Here is a 24,432-nt window from a genome sequence, read left to right on the forward strand (position 1 = left end):
CGGTCGCGAGGAAACCCCCGCCCTTAGTTTCCAACAATCCTGACCCAAAAAGGGCGAGAAACTGATCACAGCTAATTTGCATTCATTTAAAACTCACCGGTGAGGTTAAAGTCGAATGCAGCGGCCTCCCAATATTCTCCCGCTTCCCCGCCCACCTTTCCCACTGGGAAGTCACCCAGGTGTGTATTATTCCTGTTCCTTAAAAGCGGGGTCAAGGTGCCATAGACTCAGAAGAGGAAGCAAGGAGTGAGTATTCCTCTCCACTTACCTCCGCACGTGAAGCGATTACTGGCAAGAAGGAGGTTAATTGCTGGTGAGAAAGGGGGGGTCTTTGCTGGTGAGAAGGGGTGTCTTTGCTGGCATGAAGTGGGGTGCTGTAGGGTTATTCTGAGATTCAGACACCCTTTAAGAAGGGCGTCCTGATCTCTGAGTATCCAGCCTTACTGGCATCTTCAGGTCCGACACAACACATTTTCAGCATGAATCATCCCCGTCTCCAAAAGATTTTGTCTATGTGGGTGGATTGTGATCTGGATTATGTCGATCCACCCTGTGGGAATCGCACCTCCTTTTCCACTAGAGATCACACTTTTGGAAGAATTCAACCTGAAGTGAATATTACTGAGTCTGAAACTGTATTTGTGGATGGCCAGTTGGGGGTTTACGACTCTGGATTATAATTACCCAAGATAGTATTTCCTACTGGTTCCACTTTGCTATTTTTCAAATCATTGAAAGTGCAATTTTACACATTACCAGCCCTGTTTTTGGTCTTTCAAACATACTGATTTGGTCAGCTACAGAATAATGGATGATGAGAGAAGGGATGTATGATACCAGAAAGCTAGTCAGGCCTTAGCATTGGTGACCGTCATGTATTTAAAACATTTAAATGCACTATAATACCAGACAATATTGAAGTGTTTATTGACACATAGCTATTTCTGCGCAAAGGTGATTGTAAATAATAAAGCCACCATAGCCCCAGATGACCATAAGCTGTTTTTCCCTTTGACGAGGAGAGATGACTGGTGGTAATTTAACCTAAGGGTCACCACACCTCAGGCAAGGAGCAAGGTTGAGAAGGCGGGGCCTTCATGAAAAGCCTCAGGGAATCGAACCTGTGCTGTTGGCCTCGCTCTGTATCACAAACCATTTGTCCAGCCAACTGAGCTAAACCGGCGCCCGGTGGTTGTACGTTGTTGCTGATTACTTTCATATTCAATGAGCCCATAATAGTAATTTTACTGTATGTTTTAGAAAACAGTTACAAAACAATCATATAAATGTACTTACAGGACTTATGAATTGGTAAAATAATGCTTGTCTGCTGTTTACTCTGTACCCTAATCAACATTAAATATAATGCATTTTACCTTTGTACATGTCAGACGTCATGGGTTCATTGATCAGTGATGGTATCCTATCCAGAATTAACTCTGCAATTTCCTTATTACCATTGAACAAAGCTGAATGCAGTATTGTTTCTTCTAAATTCCCTTTAAACGGTATTTTTGAATATTAGTTTCTGAACAAATGCATAGAAGAATATCAAAACAGTTAGAGCCAAAGATATTTTCAGCACAGTACACAATTCTGCCCACAATGGCTATGCCAGCTTTATGCTTGTGCAATCCGTAACTATTCCACTGCTCTGCTTTCTCCATAGATTTGTATCTTTCAGTATTTCAAATGTTTAAATTCTCTTCCCTTAAAAGGCACAATGGTTTCCACCTAAACTCTTCCATATGCTAAGTAAATCTGTGCTGTCTTAATTTGGTGCAAAGAATTATTTTCCTAACCTCTCTCCTCAATGGAAATTTCAAATTGGTGACCTCTCGTTAGCAGTAAACCAACCACAGAAAACAATCTTTCTATATTCACTTCCATGACATCTCTCCAAACTTTAACACTTTACTTAAGATGGAAGAAATACATGAGAACCTTCAAAAACCTCCTGGGCGTTAGTGAATCTAACACTTCAATGCATTTGCACAGTTGTGCCAAGTTAAATGGCACTTTAAAAAAATAAATCTTTGTCGGACCAGCCGGGGTTGGAAAAAGGCGCGGAGGCAGATGTTGTAGCCTTCGCCTCGTTAATTGCCCAAAGAGGATCCTGTTAGGGTGGAGAACAACCTCTCCACCCTGTGCCCTGGCGTGGTGGGGAGACCTGCTGGAATTCTTGATGCTTGAAAACGTCAAATTTGAACTGCGGGGAAGGATGGAGGGGTTCTACAATTCATGGGCGTTATTCATTATGCACTTTCGAGAATTGGATCACATCGAACATTAGGGGCAGGGGGGGAGGCTGGGAGGGTTGGGGGGAGGGGGACTGTATGTGTTAATGGTGACTATGGGTGATACCTCTTTGTCATTTGTTTATGTTAACATGCGGGCTAATGTCTGGGGTTTGGTGGGTGGATGGGATCGTTGTCATTGATATGGAGATTGACATTACATTTGTTACTGATTATTGTTTATTGTTGGATGTAAATTTGGGAGAAAATGTGAAAAAGGAGAGTAAAAAAATTTATTAAAAAAATAATTCTTTGGGGATCACGTGATGTGAGCATGGGAGCGTATTTGCGAACTCTGGTTCCGCTCATCATTTAATCCTTTCTTTTATCCTAATGCACATCCCATAATTACTTGCTTTTGGGGTAAATGTCTTGTTCTGTGCCCCTGGGAGATCCTGACTAGATTCTGGTGATGAGCTGAGTTAAATCTGAGGGAATACTTGTTCGATTGAGGTGATCAGAGGTGGCTGGGGTGTGGCCCAGCTTGCAGTGGTAGTTGTGCTGGTGAGCAGGCCAAAATCTCGACAGTGCTGTTGGCATCAGGATGATAGCTGCCATTGCAAATGATGTTGTGGATGATGATCTCAGCTTCATGGCTCAGGTGTTAGTGCTCACTTTGATGAACTGTGAAATATCCATCAGAGAATAGTGGAGAAGGGAACCTGATTACTTGATAAAATCAATCTCCCTGGTGAAGACTTGCCTTCAGTCCTTGGAAATCCTGTTGCATGGTATGTCGTTTATCTTGACTGAATCGGGGAGTTGGGATGGACAGGGAGTGTACGTGTGTCCGATCTTTGGTGGGGAGAAGGGACGAATTCCCGTCCGAACTTGAAAGTTGGCTGTCATGATTTTGTAATCTCAATTTGAAGGCTGAGTGTTTCAAGCTTGACGGAGTACATTGTTTCCGGTCATTGAGGCCTGGGGTCAGTTGGAGACCCCGACCACTGGCCGCACGTTGTCTTAACCTCGATGCTTGTTGAGAGGGGTTGAAGGTAGCTGGACACGTCAGACCGTTGCCTCCTGCAAGCCCTAGGTTACTTGTTGCCTGGGTGCCGGAGTGATGCCATGGTGGATGTGAAGGCATTTTGTTCGATGGAACTTTGGAGGGCTCCTGAATGCTGCTCGAAAATCCTGTTAGGACTTTGGCCTTTCTCGGCTCCATAGATGATGTTATTATCTTGCAGTTCATCAATAATCCTGAACTTTATCCCTCTGCGACTATGCCGTTGATATTATGTTATTGTCTTTTTTCTGACAAGAGTATATGATAAATGAGCACATACTGGGTCGGTAATGTGACATAAGGGTTATGCATATCTTGCTTTCTTTTCATATGCTGTAATCCTTGCATTTACAAAGATGGAGTACATTTTAGACACCCCTCACCTTATTTATAGACGAGTTGAGTACAGCCACGGCAGGTTGGTGGGTAGATAGTTGGTGTGGGTGGCATGGCTATGTAAGTCCTCACTATGGTTGAGGAAAGTCCTTCGTTAAAGCTATCTATGTTGTGTTCTCCTTTGTATTTTTGTTACTTTAAGTTAATGGAATCTGCTTATCTCCTACGAAAGTCCTGACAAATTATGTCTGCTGGAGAGGACTGGGTTCCTTGTGATTCTTCTTTGTCATTGGCATCTCTGGAGTTGTTGGACTAGGGGGAAATGTATAATGGCACACATCCAGGCGTGTTTGGTTCATCCTTTAACTTGTCCACTTCAATATTCTCTTGGCTGCGTGAGTAGTGACAGTGGTGGCTTGATCGCGTAGGGTTAGGACAGGAGCAACTGTGTTTACCTAGGTTGGGCGAAGGGTCAGTTGGGTGGTGGAGTGAGTTTCCCTTCCCGAGTTGTCACCTTTTATGGGCTCCTGGTGTGCTCCATCTCTCGAGATGAGGTTCCACTGGGGAAGTAGTAGTTTGTGGGCTGCAAGGTTTGAGTGAGAGTCTGAGTACTGCGGATCGGCGTTGTTGGAGCTCTTCTTCGATTCAAGGGCAGGCTGAGTGGAGGAGATAGACGCCCTCTTCCAAGTGACTTCCTGAATGCCCTCCTTTTTGAAGCCAGACTTCCCCTGGGAAGGCAGTGTACTGTCTCTGTTAAGGGTACGTTGTTCCATCCCTGTATCTTTTTTGTGACAATGTATGCTGCTGGTCCGTATCTGACATTCTTTGGCTAATCCTGGTGTTCCTCTCTGATGGGTTTTTCTTTTCCTTACTTGGGTAGCCAGCATGCTGTTGCAGGTCCCAATTTGGTGTATTGAATTTCGAGGGGGTTCCCTTATTGTGTCAGGAGGTTTTGTTGGGTTATTTATTAAAATAGAATAATTTCAATAAAAATATATTTAAAAATGTATTCCTGGAATGTGTACATCACAAGGAGGGTCAGCAAATACTATCAGTCCCTAGTTACCTTTGAGAAGGTGGCAGCGATCCTTCTTCTTAAGCTGCTGCAGTCCATTTGGTGAAAGGACCACTAAAATGCTGTTGGACGTCAATGAACTAGCGCCGAATATATGTTCAAGTTGGAATGCTGCATGAGTTGGTGAAAACTGGGAGGTGATGGTGATTCCTACACCTGCTGCTCTCGTCCTTCTAGATGGTTGAGGTTACAGAGGAGATTCACGAGGTAATCCCAGAGCTGAGGGGGTTGGATTATGAGGAGAGGTTGAGTAGACTGGGACTGTACTCATTGGAATTTAGAAGGATGCGGAGGGGATCTTATAGAAACGTATAAAATTATGAAAGGAATAGAGAGGATAGATGCGGGCAGGTTGTTTCCACTGCCGGGTGAAAGCAGAACTAGGGAGCATAGCCTCAAAATAAGGGGAAGTAGATTTAGAACTGATCTTAGGAGGAACTTCTTCACCCAAAGGTTGTGAATCTATGGAATTCCTTGCCAATGAAGCAGTTGAGGCTCCTTCATTAAATCTTTTTAAGATAAAGATAGATAGTTTTTTGAAGAATAAAGGGATTAAGGGTGTTCAGGCCGGAAAGTGGAGCTGAGTCCACAAAAGATCAGCCATGATCTCATTGAATGGCGGAGCAGGCTCGCGGGGCCAGATGGCCTACTCCTGCTCCTAGTTCTTATGTTACGATTTTGGGAGGTATTTTCAAAGAAGATCTGGTGATTTTCTACGGTGAACTTGTTTTGTTACACCCTACAACAATAGTACACCACTTGTGGAGGGAGTAGCTATTTAAGGTGTTGGATTGGGTCCTGATCAAGCAGGTTCTTTTGCCCTGATGATCTCAAGACTCTAGAGTATTGTTTAAGCTGCACTCATCTAGGTAAATGGGGAATATTACATCATACTCCTGATTGTGTCTTGTAGTTGATGGAGGAGCTTTAGGGAGCCAGACGGTTCGCAACTCACCAAAGAACACCCAGCCTTGACTGGGCTAGTAACTGTGGCATTTATGTGACTGGTTCAGTTAAGTTCTGTTCAATGGTGACCCTCAGGAATTTGATGGTGGGTGAATCAGTGACGGTGATACCACTGGATGTCAAGGATGTTTTTAGAGTCCCTCTTGTTTGAAATGAAGATTATTGACCAAGTAAGGCTATACGAACGCTAGCCTTTCTGAAAAAAAAAGCACTAACTTGTTTGGTAAGTCAAGAAAAGATGATTGACTGATTTGCAGACTATAATCTAGCCTCAGAAAAAAAATACAGGCATAAATAATATCCTTACAGCAGATGGTACAGCTCTGCAATGTCTCTGTGCTGATCCTAATCTTTACAGCACAGATTCCCTCAGTAACTGTTAGATAGACATCCCAAGAGCTGTATTTATGGTTGGTCAGATTAATCTGGTCTGTGTTGACCCTAACAGAAAATATATGGCATCAAGGGGAAGATCTCTGTGAGCTTAACCTATATCTACAAATTGTATTGTCGGCGTACTTTCATCATGAATGTATTTTTCCTCTTAAAATATCACAACATTGGATATTTGTCATTCTCCTGGGTTTAAATTACATTACAGGGATGTTCATCTTTTCTCCCTTCTCATTCTCCAAGTTACAAATTGCAGAGCTAATATATTGCGTGACTGTAGAGTTTAGGCTAGCCAGTCCATTTATCTGTCTGAAAGAAGTTACACTGTGGCTGGCAATAGCTTTAAGGAAATATAAGCAAGAAAGGACAGAGGCTGAACTAGGCAAAATATGCTGAGTGGTGTTTTTGATGGTTCTTTATAAAGTGAGATTGTAATCAAAGTTGAGATTTCAGGCAGAAGTACTAGAGATGATAGAATTGAAGAGCTAACCTGGACTACACTCGTGCATCTGTTCTGAGCAGCAGAATGCCATTGGCAAACATCCAGAGATGGATATCTTACCAGCTTCTTGACTGGTAAGCGGTAGGCAAAGAGAAAGCAAAATTAATGCTACAAAGCCAAAAGAAATCAAGCTTCTAATTCAAAAGCATATACCTCGAACGTAGGGGTCAAATTCTTCACTTATCAATAAGGCTTTCATACTGATGGTGTCATTTGTGTGAGCTGCTTTAAAAAACTCACTTCCATGTCTGTGAAAAAAACGTTGTTGCATTTATTCAATGAGAAACCAGCATTTAACTCACTTTAAAATTCATTGTCAGTCAGCTAACTCAAATAACTCAAGAAAAATCCATGTTTCCCCCTTAGACATCTTTAAAATTGTTGACTTAGCCTGAGGTGTATCAACATTTCAAAGCTAATGGTCAGATGGTGACTGACTGAAACTCAATTCACTCATTTATCAAGACGCGTTGAATAACCTTAGGTATCAGGGAGGATGTAACAAGACTCTTACATTCAAATTAAACCCTGTAGTGATATAGGGTTTAATTTGCTCTGAATGTTTTGAGTTAGTTCACACATTTAAAGTATGGTCATATCATTAGTTGGCACTATTAAGCACTAATGTTTGTCCACAATCCCTCAAATTGTAAGAGCTGTGGTGCACATGAATACTGATCACATACTGATGTTTTTCTGCTTATTAATGACCAATTAAAAGGAAGATGTAAATTTATTCAGGATTTATACATCATAAGGAATACTGTGACTTTACACATGATGCAAATCGGAAGGCCATTTTGCATACTACTGATTCTTATTTCCATTGAAAAAAAATTGTAGATGTTTGAACAGCAAAAACTCCTTGCCTGCAGGTGCAGTACTGCAAGTCTATCGAGACTAGCTTGTGATGCATTGTGAAATAGTCTAATTGATTTGCTCACCAGTTCATGTTTAAAGGAAGGAAACTCTTTCTTCAAAGACCCATGAATCAAAAAAATCATAAAATGGCTGAGTGAGGTCTGTTGCTATGCCATGTCACAGAACATTAAAGTGTGAAGTGCTGAAAGCAACATGAGACAATTGATAATGATCTTCGTTGCTTACCTTGGCATTTTCTTGAAGCTGTACATTATCTTCAAATCCTTCCAAGTGTGATGGATTGTTGGCACCAAACTCTTCATTTTAAACTAACTCAGCAAGAATGGTGTTGGTTTGGATTGGGTGCCCCATTTACAACTCATTTGTTGTTCTGCCGAGTGGGATTCAGGCTTCTATGTGATTGTTAGCTATACCATTTTGGATACTCTGTTTAGTGTGTGCTTCCTTTCAGATCTGCATTTTGCTATGTCCTCACACATTAAGGTAGACATTTTATGATCTCCTTACTCCATGAATTAGCAGCAACATTTGCACAGATTACAGCTGCTCTGAGACTATCTACGAATATGCATTTTAAGGATTTACCAGCTGAATCAGCAGTATTACTGGGTGTTAATTCCAATTTATTGCTCTATTGTACATTGATTATATGCTGAATCTCTAAATAAACTTGTGCTAATGTTTTGAGTCTATACCCTTGGCTGGGAAACCATTGGTGTGTATCAGAAATTGAGGAATGCGCAATCTACAATTCCCGGATTATTAGAGTGAATGGTTGGAAACCTGTGGGCAATGTGCACCCAAATTCCCCATGTGCATTCCTGGTGAATGATGCTCTCCACCAAGAAGAAGAATTAAAAATGATCCCTACTGAATAAATTTGGACACTTCTGTACTGGGAAAAGCAGAGATAATTGAACCAACACATCTTGTTGAGAGCAAATAAAACTCCAGGGGCTATACATCTGTTCATTCACATCCATGTGAAGGGGATGTGATCACAATATGTCTGCTGCCGCTCTTAGTGACACAGATAGCACTCAAAATTTGTGTTGCATCCTCACTTCCATGATTTCAGTATGAAGCCGGTATGAAGGGCAGCACGGTAGCATTGTGGATAGCACAAATGCTTCACAGATCCAGGGTCCCAGGTTCGATTCCTGGCTTGGGTCACTGTCTGTTCGGAGTCTGCACATCCTCCCCGTGTGTGCGTGGGTTTCCTCCGGGTGCTCCGGTTTCCTCCCACAGTCCAAAGATGTGCGGGTTAGGTGGATTGGCCATGATAAATTGCCCTTAGTGTCCAAAATTGCCCTTAATGTTGGGTGGGGTTACTGGGTTATGGGGATAGGGTAGAGGTGTTGATCTTTGGTAGGGTGCTCTTTCCAAGAGCCAGTGCAGACTCGATGGGCCGAATGGCCTCCTTCTGCACTGTAAATTCTATGTAAATAACTTGTGCTGTTAGCTGGCTGAATTCTCACAGGGGGCCTGGCATTGAGTGAGATGGATACATGTTGTAGATAGCCTCCAGCTCTTAAAATCAGTCTGCCACACTTAAGGGGGAGATGTACTGAATGAAAGGAGATTGTTGTTTAATAGAGCAGAGAGAAAGGCCCCAGGTTCTACTGATGTGCGGCTGGATTTTCCGCCGGCGGGATGATCTGTTTTACCGGCAGCCCAGAGGTTTCCTGATGGCCTGGGGCTGCCCCACAGTGGGAAACCCCATTGAGCAGACAGCGGAACGGAGCATCCCACCGGTGGAGTGAACCTGAAATGTGGCGCGGCAGGGCGGAGAATCTAGCCCCTGGTGCTGGAGGACTTGATGTGGAGGTGCCGACGTTGGGACTAGGGTGAGCACAGTAAGAAGTCTTACAATCTGGTGTTGTAAGACTTCTTTAACCTGGTGTTGTAAGACTTCTTACTGGAGGACTTAGCCATGGAGGTAGACAAAAAGAGACATGCCGCTTGCAGCTACAGAAATGGCCCGAGGTCCAAAGAAGCACCTGAAGCGCCTGGCGGCTCCCCGGCATTGGATGCTGGATAAACTGACCGGGGTATTTGCTCCCCGTCCGTCTACTGGTCCCCACAAGCTCCGAGAGAGCCTCACGCTCATCATTTTCCTCTGAAATCGCCTGAAGTATGCGCTGACTGGTGATGAGGTAAAGAAGATCTGTATGCAGAGATTCATCAAAATTGATGGCAAAGTCCGTACAGATATCACCTACCCAACTGGATTCATGGATGTGATCAGCATTGATAAGACAAGTGAACACTTCCGTCATATCTATGACACCAAGGGTCCTTTTGCTGTACATTGAATTACAGCTGAGGAGGCCAAGTATAAGCTGTGTAAAGTAAGGAAGATCTGAGTAGGTACCACGGGACTCCCTCATCTGGTTACACATGATGCCCAAACCATTCGCTACCCGGACCCACTGATTAAAGTCAATGACACCGTACAGATCGATCTGGATGCTGGCAAGATCACAGACTTCATAAAATTTGACACGGGTAACTTGTGCATGGTGATAGGAGGTGCTAACTTGGGTCGTATTGGAGTGATCACTAATCGTGAGAGGCATCCTAGCTCTTTTGATGTTGTTCATGTAAAGGACGCTAATGGTAACAGCTTTGCTACCAGGCTTTCCAACATTTCTGTTATTGGGAAGGGTAATAAGCCATGGGTTTCTCTGCCTCGTGGAAAGGGGATTCGCCTCACCATTACTGAAGAGAGAGACCAGAGAATGGTTGCGAAGCAGAGTAACAACTAAATATCAGAACTGTACAGTGGTAGTACCACCCCCAAGCAGAATTAAAAACAACGTTCTTTATATACAAACAAACAAAAATAGACATGCCATAATGCCATCAGGGAACAGGAGGCCTTCAAGGTATATTCTTTAAATGGAAGAGGAACTGAAGACGTTGGAAGTCAGTTTTAAGAATCTGACCCCAAGGAAGTTTAATTATCTCACATTGTCTAAGGACATCTCCTATCCACCATACCGCCAAACTTACATGCTACTTAATGCACCACACACCACCCAGCACCTAAAATCCATGCCTAACATTCAGAAACTCAACCTCACCCTCACACACTTTCCACTGATGACAGCCTTAGACCCACTTCCAGCTTTGGCAGGAATGTCAACCAAACAGTGCAACATAATCGTCAATATTCTGCATTCTCTCTTGCATGACATAGTTGCCCATCATAAAAGGGGGCACAACAGAACTGGCAGGGGACAGACATGCATTCATTCTGAGCACGATGGAGATGATAGTGATGTGCATCATGGGGCTGGTTGTGACAGAGTCACAATATCTGGCATCACTGAGAGAATTAAAGATGATGGAGGTTACTGCCAAATGCACTTTGTGACTTCCACCTCATCCTCGTTCTTCCATCTGGCATGAATTGATGTCACCCTGGATCTCTTGTTTTCCACTTCACCTCCCTCATGCTAACCCCCCCCCCCACACACACACACACCTTTTGGATACCCAAGAAATGCCATATGATCAGCCAGTCAGGAGAAACAGAGAGAGCAGCCCAGCAACACCACATCACTGATGAAGAAGCACCAGCACTTCATGTGAAATTCACAGCAACCAGCTCAGATGCTAGCAGTGCACAATTTGTCAAGGCTAGTACAGATTCAGAATCTGCACGTGGTGAGTCCATGGGCATGAGTGGGCTGAAGCCAGCCAGGGAGAAAGAATAGGCCATGCACCAGCTCAAAGGAGGGTGATGTCATGGATGGGTTCTGCTGGAGACTCAGATAAGGAATTTTATAGGTAGCCTACAGAGGGCAGTGATGAGGATGTACATCGAGATACATAGTGCAAAAGATAAGGCTGAAGAATTTGGAACCATCTGTTCTTGAAAATACAGAAAAATGTGTCATTTGAAACATGGAGGTCTGGCAATATCTGGTCTGAGAGAAACATGAGAGGATACAGGGAAAGATCCCACAAAAGGTTAATAGCAGCTGCAAAGAGCAGGATTATAAAATGCAGATTCTTTCTCACAAGCAGGCTTAGCAAACACACAGGATCCATGTATTAAGCTAAAACAATGGCTCACACCTTTATTGAAAGTAAATATCTTAGGAAGCATCTGGAAAAGCAAGGATGAAAGTTTCAATTGAATTAAGTGACGAATGTTTAAAACAGGCAGGTCTTTCAAGTCATAACCAAGTTAAATTTTAGCATACAGCTAAAAGCAAAGTTTCACACCTTAATTGAAATGAACTCTCTTAGTAAACAGCTGGAAAGGATGGATGATGCTCAGTCGAATTTGGTGTCAATTCTAAGTGTGAAATTCTACTAACATCAAGTCAATTAAAAGAAAATTGGAGACGACCTGTCTACAAGAAGCATAATTTAAAGTCAAAATAAAAGGCAAAGTTATGAGCTGGGGACAATTGGAAAATTAAACGATTCAAAATCACAGAAATAAAAGTAACACCTATTGAAACCAAAGCATTTTTTAATCAGATCTGAGAGGTGACGTTATGCCCAAAATGAATAATTAGTTGTATTAAAATGTTTACATCAAAGATACTTTTTAACAATCATAAAGTGAAATAAGTTAATTTACAATAAGGCTCTAAAAACTTAATAATTGGTAGAAAGAGAATATAAACCCAGGGAGCAGAAGCAGACCAGCAACAGAAACAGGAGGGGAGGAGAACTCAGAGAGAGAAGAGAAGCATATACAGCTCGGTCATGGGAAAGACAAGACAAGCAGCCGAGTTTAAACAGCTATACATCTAAGGAAGACTAGAATTTAAAAAGGAGTCAGAGTCAGCTGAGAGATAGTCAGTAGAGCCAGCTCTTACAGCTCAGTACATGGATCGACAAGACGCAGCAACGGAGCTAACCAGCGAATACATCCCAAGAAGACCAGACTTTAAAGAAGATTGATTGTCAAGGTGGGCCTGAAGGTCCCTTCAACCAACAGGAAGGATCCAGAAGCAAGATCTTTTTACCTTTCTGTAAAGAAAGTGTTTGCAGCTTTAAAAAAATATATATAACAATAAAATAACTTAACTTAACCTGAATAAGTGGTTATTCCTAAAGTCTACATTACTTACTTAGCAATGCAGGACCCAGGACATCGATGCTACTAAGTGGTAAGTGGATAACATCTTCGGTGAAGGTATGGGTTATACCGGGGGATAACTTGAAAATATAGTTTGACCTGAATAGCACCCACTGAAGCCTGCATCGGAGTCAGGGAGTCAGAATCCCTGTTCACCATTTAGAATGTCGGCCCTTTTTGGTATAGGGGGAATTCTAAGAATAGTGGCAAGTTTTTAAAAACACATCTTCAGCCAGAAGTGCAAAGTGGATGATCCATCTTGGCCACCTCTAGCGATTCCAAGCATCAAAGATGCCAGTCTAGGAAGATGTCAATTTGATTCACTTCACGTGATAGAAACTGCTGAATGGACTGGATGCTGCAAAGTCTTTAGGCCCAGCCAATATTCTGGCAATAGTACTGAAGACTTGTGCTCCAGAACCTGCCACACTCCTAGTCAAGCTGTTCCAGTGCAGTTATAACATTGGCATCTACCCGGCAATGCGGAAAACTGCCCAAGTATGTGCTGTACACAAAAACCAGGGAAAATACAACCTGGCCAATTATGCCCCATCACTCTACTCGCAATCACCAGTGATGTCATGGAAGTGGTGATTAGCAGAACTATCTTGTGGCATTTACTCAGCAATAACCTGCTCACGGACGCTCAGTTCGGATTTTGCTAGGGCCACTCATCTCCTGACCTCATTACAACCTTGATTCAAATACGGACAGAAGAACTGAACTCCAGAGGTGAGAGTGTTTGCCCTTGATATCAAGGCAGCATTTGACCGAGTATTGGATCAAGGGCCCCTAGCAAAGCTAGAGTCAATGAGAATCTCGGGGGAACTCTCTGCAGTCATGCTGAACACAAAGGAAGGTGGCTGTGGTTGTTGGAGGTCAGTCGCCTCAGCTCCAGGACATCACTGCAGGAGTTCCTCAGGGTAGAGTCCTGGGCTCAACCATCTTTAGATGCTTCATCAATAACCTTTCTTCCATCATAAATTCAGAGGTGGGGATGCTTGCAGTTGATTGAACAATGATTGTATCGCACCATTCATGACTCCTCAGATACTAAAGCAGCCCATGTCTAAATGCAGCAAGACCAGGACAATATCCAAGCTTGGCTGATAAGTGGCAAATAACATTTGTGTCACACAAGTGCCAGGAAATGAACATCTCCAACAAGAGAGAATCTAACCAGTGCCCCTTGACAGACAATAACATTACCATCATTGAATCCCCACTATCTACATCCTGGAGGTTACTATTGATCAGCTCAACTGGACTAGCCATATAAATACTGTGGCTACAAGAGCATGATGGAGGCTAGGAATCCTGAGGTGACCTCCTGACCCCCAAAAAGCTGTCCCAAGGCACAACTCAGGAGTGAGATGCGATATTGCCCCTTGCCTGGATGAGTGCAGCTCCAACAACATTGAAGAGGCTTGATACCATACAGGACAAAGCTGTCCTCTTGATTGGCACCCAATCCACAAACATTCATTCCCTCCACCACTGACTCACGGTGTCAGCTATATGCACCATCTACAAGATGTATTGAAGGAATTGTCTACGGCTCCTTAGGCACACCTTCCAAACCCACGACCACTACCATCTAAAAGGACAAGGGCAGCAGATGCATGAGACCATCACCACCTGGAAGTTGCCCTCAAAGCCACCCACCTTCCTGACTTGGAAATATATCACCATTCCTTCACTGTTACTGGGTCCAAATCATGGAACTCCCATCCTAACAGCACTGTGGTTTACCTACACCACATGGACTGCAGCGGTCCAAGAAGGCAGTTCATCACCACCTTCACAAGGGCAATTAGGGATGGGCAAATAATGTTGTTCTACTAAGTGATGCTCACATGAATAAAAAGCAAAATTGACTAGTCCACCAGACTGTTTTTTGTCACTGTCAGGGAGCACGGAGGAATCCAGCTCCAGTGTGACAGGGGGAATTGAAAATTGTGGTCAAATGCATGTCAGCACTGCTGAACCCAGGAACTGGGAGAGAAATCATGGGCCCTGATGCTTTTCCTCTCTTTCCGGCTTTGCTATCTTCACCCTCTTCACCGCAAACCCCCCCCCCCCCCCCCTCCCAGTTAACCCTCTGTCTCAATCATGCTTGATATTTTTCCTGCTTTCAAGATTCAACAATCAATTCACCAATCGCAGAAAGGTACTGCCGAAATGATGATGCTCATTATTGGCATATGGCTACAAATATCATTCAATATATATGCAGCATGGTTCATTAATATTAAGAGCAGCAACAATGTTTGTTAGTGCGCGTCCTCCAAGTGATTATTAAACAAACCAGGGCAGCACAGTGGCGAGTGGTCAGCATTGCTGCCTCACAGCGCCGAGGCCCCAGGTTCAATCCTGGCCCCGGGTCACTGTCTGTGTGGAGTTTGCACATTCTTCCCATGTCTGTGTGTGTCTCACCCCAACAACCCAAAGATGTGCAGTGTAGGTGGATTGCTCATGCTAAATTGCCCTTAATTAAAAATCTTTACAAAAAAAACAGAGAATACAAATTTTACTTATCAGCATCATCCAATATTGTTAATTTGATAGGGAAATATCCTATTGGTGACTGCAAATTGTAACACTAATTTTGCTGACTGCCTCAGCCCTCATTAACATTTTCTGTACATTTTACCAGATGAACATGAGTGACTTTAATTCATATTTGGGGGAAAGATCCAACACTTGCAAGGCAGATAAATTGCACAAGGTCTTTTCCATCCTGCAAAAGAATTAGAAGACTTTCTCTTGCCTGAGTCCATGATATTATTCAATATAATTATTTTATAGAAGGGGTGTAATTGAATTCTACTTTATCAGCAATCTCACAGGGTAAAAAGATCAAACGGAGCCTGAGCAACAAAATTTAATGATTTAACAATATAGGTTACCATCAGTGAGAAGCATTGGAGCCCTCAGGTGTCCCTGTGCAACACAATTTTTAGAGGTCAAAAACAAAGACTTTATGTTCACCATTGTATCTGTGTTTCCTTGATCAGAAAGTCTGAAGACCCTGCTAACTTGCTTCTTACTACAAATGAAAGAGAAAATGCTGGAAAATCTCAGCAAGTCTGGCAGCATCTGTAGGGAGAGAAAAGAGCTAACGTTTCGAGTCCGATGACTCTTTGTCAAAGCTAACAGACAGAAAGAGTGGGAAATATTTATACTGTGGAGTGAGAATGAAAGATGATTCATAGCCAGAGAAACCCAAGGAAACCGGGTGCTAATGGCCACAGAAACCAAGGGGAAAGAGTGCTAATGGCAGTCCCCAGAGAGGACAAAAGATGTGAAAGGTCAAACAGCAGGGAAATTAACATCAGAGGATGAACTGTAGATGTGGGGATAGGGGAAGGAGAGCAAAGAGGAGAAAGGTAAAGGAAAGGTGGATAAGATTGGGGGGGGGGGGGGGAATTTAAATGTTTTTCAGAGTGAAGGATATGGTAAAAGACAGTTAAAATGAAATGAAAGTAAATGGGTCGAGGTGGGGTAGAGCTGATCATCTGAAGTTGTTGAATTCGATGTTCAGGCCTGAAGGCTGTAGCGTGCCTAACCGGAAGAAACTTGGTCTTCCAGTTTGGTCTACTGCATTCGCTGCTCCCAATGTGGTCTCCTCTATATCGGAGAGACCAAACGCAGACTGGGTGATCACATGGCTAAGCATCTTCGGTCTGTGCGCATTCAGGACCCTGACCTTCCTGTTGCTTGCCATTTTAACAAAAGACCCTGCTCCCATGTCCAGTCATCAGACTTGAAACGTTAGCTCTTTTCTCTCCCCATTGATGCTGCCAGACGTGCTGAGATTTTCCAGCATTTTCTCTTTCGTCCCATGCCCACATGTCTGTCCTTGGCCTGCTGCAATGTTCCAGTGAAGTGCAACGCAAACTGGAGAAACAACATCTCATCTTCCAGTTAGGCACGCTACAGCCTTCCGGTCTCAACATCGAATTCAACAACTTCAGATGATCAGCTCTACTCCACCTCGACCCATTTGTTTTCATTTCATTTTAACTGTCTTTTAATATTTCTTTCTTTCTTAATATATATTTAATTCCCCCCCCCCAATCTTATCCACCTTTCCATCATCCTTCTCCTCTTTGCTTCCCCCTTCCCCTCCTCCCACATCTATAGTTCATCCTCTGATGTTATTTTCCCTGCTGTTTGACCTTTCACATCTTTTGTCCTCTCTGGGGACTGCCATTAGCACTCTTTCCCCTTGGTTTCTGTGGCCATTAGCACCCGGCTTCCCTGGGTTTCTCTGGCTATGACACATCTTTCATTCTGACTCCACAATATAAATATTTTCCATTTTCTCTGTCTGTTAGCTTTGACAAAGAGTCATCAGACTTAAAACATTAGCTCTTTTCCCTCCCGACAGATGCTGCCAGAAATCCGCAGTAATTTGTTTCTTACTACAATATGTTTTCAATATATATTGTGCAACATAGCTTTATCACAATACTTCAAAAATGTATAAAAGCATCAAAATGGGGGCGGCACTGTCGTGCACTGGTTAGCACTGCTGCCTCACGGCGCATAGGACCCAGGTTTGATCCCGGCCCTGGGTCACTGTCCGTGTGGAGTTTGCATTTTTCCCCGTGTCTGCGTGGGTTTCACCCCCACAACCCAAAGATGTGCAGCGTAGGTGGATTGGCCACGTTAAATTGCCCCTTAATTGGAAAGATTTTTTGAAAAGTGCATCAAGATGGAGTGTGATAATAGGGAAACAGACAAACCGACTGGACTGAAGTTAATGAAAAATACTTTTGAGAATCATGCGCAGGTTACCTCACGGTAGCATGGTGGTTAGCATCAATGCTTCACAGCTCCAGTGGTCCCAGGTTCGATTCCCGGCTGGGTCACTGTCTGTGTGGAGTCTGCACGTCCTCCCCGTGTGTGCGTGGGTTTCCTCCGGGTGCTCCGGTTTCCTCCCACAGTCCAAAGATGTGCGGGTTAGGTGGATTGGCTGTGCTAAATTGCCCGTAGTGTAAGGTTAATGGGGGGATTGTTGGGTTATGGGTATACGGGTTACGTGGGTTTAAGTAGGGTGATCATTGCTCGGCACAACATTGAGGGCCGAAGGGCCTGTTCTGTGCTGTACTGTTCTATTCTATCTATCTATCTTACCAGGTATTAGCGGAAGAAATTGCTACATAGTCAGGTTTGGTATAATAAAAATGTCTCAAAGCATTGTAATAGCACAGGTCAAGGGCAAACCAGCAGGCAAGGGGTTAAACATATCCCAAGGGAAACCAGCAAGCAAGGGGTTAAAGTCACCCACATTGGAAATGATTTAATCATCTCATAGAGCATTTGAATATGAAAAGGGAAACACAGGAGGCCCCAGTAAGTCCAAGGGATCCATTGGATTGGATTTGTTTATTGTCACGTGTACCAAGGTGCAGTGAAAAGTATTTTTCTGCGAGCAGCTCAACAGATCATTCAGTACATGGAAGAAAAGGGAATGAAAGAAAATACATAATAGAGCAACACAAGGTATACAATGTAACTACATAAGCATCGGCATCGGATGAAGCATACAGGGTGTAATGTTAATGAGGTCAGTGCATAAGAGGGTCATTTAGGAGTCTGGTAACAGCGGGAAAGACGCTGTTTTTGAGTCTGTTCATGAGAGTTCTCAGACTTCTGTATCTCCTGCCTGATGGAAGAAGTTGGAAGAGTGAGTAAGCCGGGTGGGAAGGGTCTTTGATTATGCTGCCCGCTTTTGCCAGGCAATGGGAGGTGTAAATGGAGTCAATGGATAGGAGGCACGTTCGTGTGATGGACTAGGCAGTGTTCACGACTCTCTGAAGTTTCTTGTGGTCCTGGGCCGAGCAGTTGCCATACCAGGCTGTGATGCAGCCAGATAGGCTGCTTTCTATGATGCATCTGTAAAGGTTGGTAAGGGTTAATGTGGACATGCCGAATTTCCTTAGTTTCCTGAGGAAGTATAGGCATTGTTGTGCTTTCTTGGTGGCAGCGTCGACGTGAGTGGTCCAGGACAGATTTTTGGAGATGTGCACCCCTAGGAATTTGAAACTGCTATCCATCTCCACCTCGGCCCCGTTGATGCTGACAGGGGTGTGTACAGTACTTTGCTTCCTGAAGTCAATGACCAGCTCTTTAGTTTTGCTGGCATTGAGGGAGAGAGTGTTATCGCTGCACCACTCCACTAGGTTCTCTAGCTCCCTCCTGTATTCTGACTTATCGTTATTCGAGATATGGCCCACTATGGTCGTATCATCAGTAAACTTGTAGATCGAATTGGAACCAAATTTTGCCCTGCAGTCGTGTGTGTACAGGGAATAGAGGAGGGGGCTAAGTATGAAGCCTTGCGGGGCCCCGGTATTGAGGACTATTGTGGAGGAAGTGTTGTTCACTCTTACTGATTGTGGTCTGTTGGTCAGAAAATCGAGAATCCAGTTGCAGAGTGGGGAGCCAAGTCCTGGGTTTTGGAGCTTTGATACGAGCTTAGGGTATTGAAGGCGGAGCTGTAGTCAATAAATAGGAGTCTGATGTAGGAGTCCTTGTTGTCGAGATGCTCTAGGGATGAGTGTAGGGCCAGGGAAATGGCGTCTGCTGTGGACCGATTGCGATGGTATGCGAATTGCAGTGGATCAAGGTGCTCTGGTAGTGTGGAGGTGATGCGCTTCATGATCAACCTCCCGAAGCACTTAATTACGACTGATGTCAGGGCCACCTCTTCTAGAAGTTAAATATGTTAAGCACAAGCCAATGAGATTGTATGGAAACATTGTATTCTTTAATCGTTTTCCCATTATGGGGACCAAAAAATATGCATACTGATCACTTTGTATTGTTCCAAATGATTCAGTCGTCAATACCTGTTTGTGACTCTGAAGAACTTTAAATATATCTGCATGTAATTCTGAGGACAGGCAGAGCTGACTTTTGTGAGCTGCAGGATAGTTGCAGAATCTATCTCTCCTGTGTGCACACAGTTTTTCTGAATTAAACAAAGTTTTACCAACACCACACGGCCGAGAACAGACCTTGAGGTTATTCTTTCCCCCAACACCAGGTTAGTGATCCACTATTACACACTCCTGTCTTGGTACTTCCACCCCACAAAACCTGCCCACAGTAAATTTTCAAATTTCCAAAGCTACAAAATAAACAGAACTTTAGCCATGTATTCCACCCTCTGTTTACAAGATCATTATGGATGACAAAAGGCAGCACATTAGCATAGTGGTTAGCCAGGTTCAATTCCTGCTCGGGTTACTGTCTGTGTGGTATCTTCACGTTCTCCCTGTGTCTGCGTGGGTTTCCTCCGGGTGCTCCGGTTTCCTCCCACAAGTCCCGAAAGATGTGCTATTAGGTAATTTGGACATTCTGAATTCTCCCTCTGTGTACCCGAAGAGGCACTGGAATGTGACGACTGGGGGCTTTTCACAGTAACTTCATTGCAGTGTTAATGTAAACCTACTTGTGACAATAAAGATTATTATTATTATAGCTAACCCAGCACATCCAGACTGACATGCATATTAGTAGCAGGAGTAAGCCATTCGGCCTTTTGAGACTACTCCGCCATTTGATAACATTGCCTACATTATACCAGTGACTACAACTCAAAAATGCTTAACTGGCTGTAAAGTGATTTGCAACACTGTGAAAGGTGATGCATAAATGCAGGTTTTGCTTTTCTTTCATTACATCTGCATGCATTCAGCAGAATGAGTGTAGCAATGGTCAAATTGGGAGGTCCAATGTTGATTCTCGAAAGGTAATTGATCACAGGGCAATCAACTGATGTCAGGAAATTGGCGTTAAAGAAATACAACATTAATAAAATAATTCAACTCCGTAGCCAATAAAACCTTCCCAATCTGACTTCTAAGGAGCCAACCCACAATATATCATAAATAGTATCTGCTCCTTGTATGCTAATGACACTATCCCCAGGATTTGCAGATCAGACATCTACTGGCAGCTAAGGAAAAATATGCAATAGATTGAATTGCTCCTCTGACTTATTAAGAGAAACAAATTTCAACCACCCAGTCTTTTTCAGCAGGCAACTGCAAGGTGATTTCATAAAAGCATTATTTTTCATGAATTAAAATTATTCATTTAATTTACCTTGTTGTGTCATTCATATCCATTGTGACATGCATGTGGACTTTGGACAGATCAAGGTCCCAGTGAAATCCTTCAAAAGTGAAAAGACAAGTGTAAACATTTGCTTTAAGAATGAAAATTGAAAGGTTTGCCCATGCTCAACCTGAATATTTGAGTTCTGCACAAGCTCCAAAATATATGATTGAGCATTCTGCGATAAGAACAGTAAACATTTAATTTTAATGTTTTCATTTTAATGTGGAATAATGTGATCATACATCTTCTTAATTAGGGTGATAGGTTTTACTTAGAAATCCTCTTTCTAGGGCAGCACGGTGGTGCAGTGGTTAGCATTGCTGCCTCACAGCGCTGAGGTCCCAGGTTCGATATCGGCTCTGGGTCACAGTCCATGTGGAGTTTACACATTCTCCCCGTGTTTGCGTGGGTTTCGCTCCCACAACCCAAAGATGTGCAGGGTAGGTGGATTGGCCACGCTAAATTGCCCCATAATTGGAAAAAATGAATTGGGTACACTAAAATGATTAAAAAAAAGAAATCCTCTTTCTCTGCTCATACGATTGATCCATTTAATTCTGAACTTTATGATTTATCAATTTAATAATTCAAACTAATAATTCAAACTAATCAGATGAAGCCGTTGTCTTTCAAAGCAAAAGTGACAAAAGAATTCACCATTTCTGTAGCTGTATTTAAATTATATTTTCAAATGTGAACGGGGAAAGCCTGTGCTGTGTTTGAAGCATGGATATGCAAGAAAGCGGATAACAACAGGGTGGCAGCTTTAGAAATTAAATGCACAACGTTAATCCAAAAAATAGCACAGAATTTGCAATGAGAAATCTTAGTGCATACCTTGAATTGCAATCCAAATCAAAGTGGAAAATCAATTGTGCTGCCTTAGAAGATGGTGATCATTGAATAAAAGTGTTTTCTTGCTCTTAACTTTGTAATTTTAACATGGTACTATTCAAGCCTTTTGGATTAAGCCATCCTTAATCATGGAAATTTTAATTGCTTTAACCCAAAGAGCAAATTTATCTTCCTGAAACTATTCCAATCAGTCCCATCCTTGACTCCTGGAAGTCTCAGGATGATTGTATCTGCATCCATGCTTGGGCAACACGATATTTTCTGTGATTAGACACAGAACACTGTACATGGTGCCCAATAATGTTCTGGTAAATGCTTTACTATGCACAAATGCAGCCACTTTTGATTTTTATTCTATCCTTTTGACAATACAAGCCAGTATCTAATTTAACTCTTCTTTACTGCATCCAAGTATGGAGACCTCGGGCGGGATTCTCCGACCCCCTGCCGGGTTGGAGAATCGCCGGGGGCCAGCGTCAATCCCGCCCCCACCGTGTCCCGAATTCTCCGCCACCAGAAATTCGGCGGGGACGGGAATCGAGCCACGCCGGTCGGCGGGCCCCTCCCCGGCGATTCTCCAGCCCGCGATGGGCCGAAGTCCTGCCGCTGTCAAGCCTCTCCCACCGGTGGGAATCAAAACACCTACCTGACCAGCGGGAGCAGGTGGCACGGGCAGACTCCGGGGTCCTGGGGGGGGTGGGGGGGGGGGGGGGCTCGGGGCGCGCCACCACGGTAGCCTGGCCTGCGATCGGGGCCCACCGATTGGCGGGCGGGCCTGTGCCGTGGGGGCACTCTTTTCCTTCTGCCTTCGCCATGGTCTTCACCGTGACGGAGGCGGAAGTGACCCCCTCCCCTGCGCATGCGGCGGGATGGATCACCGGCGCATGCGCGGACGTACGCCGGCCAGTCCTTTTGTGCCCCGGCTGGCGTGGCGCCAAAGGCCGTCCACGCCAGCCGGCAGAGCGCCAACCACTCCGGCGCAGGCCTAGCCCCTCAATGTAAGGACTTGGCCCCTAAAGGTGCGGAGACTTCCGTACCTTTGGGGCGGCCCGACGCCGGAGTGGTTCACGCCACTCGATCACGCCGGGACCCCCCCGCCCCACCGGGTAGGGGAGAATCCCGGCCCTCATCTCACAGAGCTATCTATATTAATCCCTGTATCTCTGGTAACTAGAGCTGGTAACTACATTATTTATATGGCTGGTCCAGTTCAGTTTCTGACCAATGTTAACCCAAAGGATGTTGATCATGGGGGATTGAGCGAAAGCAATGAAGGTCAAGGGGAAATGGTTAGATTCTCTCTTGTTGGAGATGGTCATCGCTTGGCACTCGTGTTGCACAAATATGACTTGTCACTTATCAGCCAAGCCTGAATGCTGTTTAAGTTTTGCTAAGTGGGGGGATTCTCTCTTCCTGCCGCTTGTCAATGGAATATCCCGCTGAAGCTACTCCATGCCACCGGAAAACCCACGGGCGGAGGTGCACTGCCAGCGGGAACAAAGAATCCCAATGGTTGGAGAATTCTGGCCCATGTCTTCAATACTACTGCCGGGGTGCTGTCAGGATCTATTGCTTTTGCGGTATCCAGCCGCTTCTTAAATCACGTAAAATTGGATGAAGACTGGCGTCTGTGAAGCTAGGGATGTCAGGAGGCGGCAGAGATGCATCACCCATTCAGAACTTGTGGCTGAAGGTGGATGTAAATGTTTCAGCCTTTTAGTTTGCACAGACGTCTAGTTGAGGGTGGGGATGCTTCTGCAACTTCTCCTCATTAGTTATTTAATTGCCCACCATCATTCATGACTGGATGTGGCAGGATTGCAGACCTGATCCAGCTGTGGGATCACATTGCTCTGTCTATCGCAAGCTGCATGTGTGTCATTCTGCATTGCAACTTCAGCAGATTGATACCTCATTTTTAGGTAGGCCCTGTGCTGCTCCTGACATGCTCTGAACCAGGGTTGGACCCCAGCTTCTTAGTAATCGTAGAATGGGGAATATGTCAGGCTATGAGGTGACAGATTGTGGTTCAATACAATTCTGCTGTTGGTAAAGGCCCACAGTATCTCATGGATCCCCAGTTTTGAACTATTTGGAATCTATCCCATGGTTTAGCACCACACAAGGTGGAGAGTATCCAACGTGAAAACAGGACTTGGTCATCACTGTGTAGATGACTCCTACTAATACAATCTTGAACAGATAAGACCATAAGACCATAAGACATAGGAGTGGAAGTAAGGCCATTCGGCCCATCGAGTCCACTCCGCCATTCAATCATGGCTGATGGGCATTTCAACTCCACCTCCCAGCATTCTCCCCATAGCCCTTAATTCCTCGCGACATCAAGAATTTATCTATCTCTGCCTTGAAGCCATTTAGTTGCATTTGTTTGCAGGTAGATGGGTGAGGTTAAATGGATTTCTCCCTCTTGTGGGTTCTTTCACCACAAGATGCAGGCCCAGTCTGTCAGATATGTCCCATACATAGAAACATACAAAGAAAATAGAAACAGGAGGAGGCCATTCAGCCCTTCGAGCCTGCTCTGCCATTCATTATGATCATGGCAGATCATCAAGTTCGATACTTTGGACCTAACTTCCTCCCATATCCCTTTATCCCTTTAACCCCAAGAGCTATATCTAATTCCTTCTTGAAATTACACAGTATTTAGGCCTCAGCTACTTTCTGTGGTCGTGAATTCCACAGATCCACCACTCCCTGGGGGAAGAAATTTCTCCTCACCTCAGTCCTAAAAGATTTACCCCTTATTCTCAAATATGACTCCTAGTACTGGGTGCCCTCCATCACCGGGAAAAAATTTTCTGAATCTACCTTGTCTAATTCTGTAGAATTTTATAAGTTTCTACGAGGTCCCCT

General features: G+C 44.0%; 1 protein-coding gene and 1 pseudogene across 1 annotated transcript in view; one reads left to right on the plus strand and one right to left on the minus strand.

The window, feature by feature from the left end:
• Positions 1-7,759, minus strand: part of LOC119975634 (transient receptor potential cation channel subfamily V member 6-like) — a 33,560-nt gene extending 25,801 nt beyond the window's left edge. Inside the window, exons 1-3 of the mRNA XM_038815419.1 lie at positions 7,683-7,759; positions 6,729-6,823; positions 1,377-1,499 (exon numbers count right to left, since the gene is read on the minus strand). Of these exons, the coding sequence (XP_038671347.1) occupies positions 1,377-1,499; positions 6,729-6,823; positions 7,683-7,759 (295 nt within the window). The remainder of the gene's footprint in view (positions 1-1,376; positions 1,500-6,728; positions 6,824-7,682) is intronic.
• Positions 7,760-9,423: 1,664 nt separating this feature from the next.
• Positions 9,424-10,240, plus strand: LOC119976589 (annotated as a pseudogene).
• The last annotated feature ends 14,192 nt before the right edge of the window (positions 10,241-24,432 follow it).

The sequence above is a fragment of the Scyliorhinus canicula genome, chromosome 13, assembly GCF_902713615.1.
Source record: "Scyliorhinus canicula chromosome 13, sScyCan1.1, whole genome shotgun sequence".
In the NCBI taxonomy this organism is placed as follows: domain Eukaryota; kingdom Metazoa; phylum Chordata; class Chondrichthyes; order Carcharhiniformes; family Scyliorhinidae; genus Scyliorhinus; species Scyliorhinus canicula.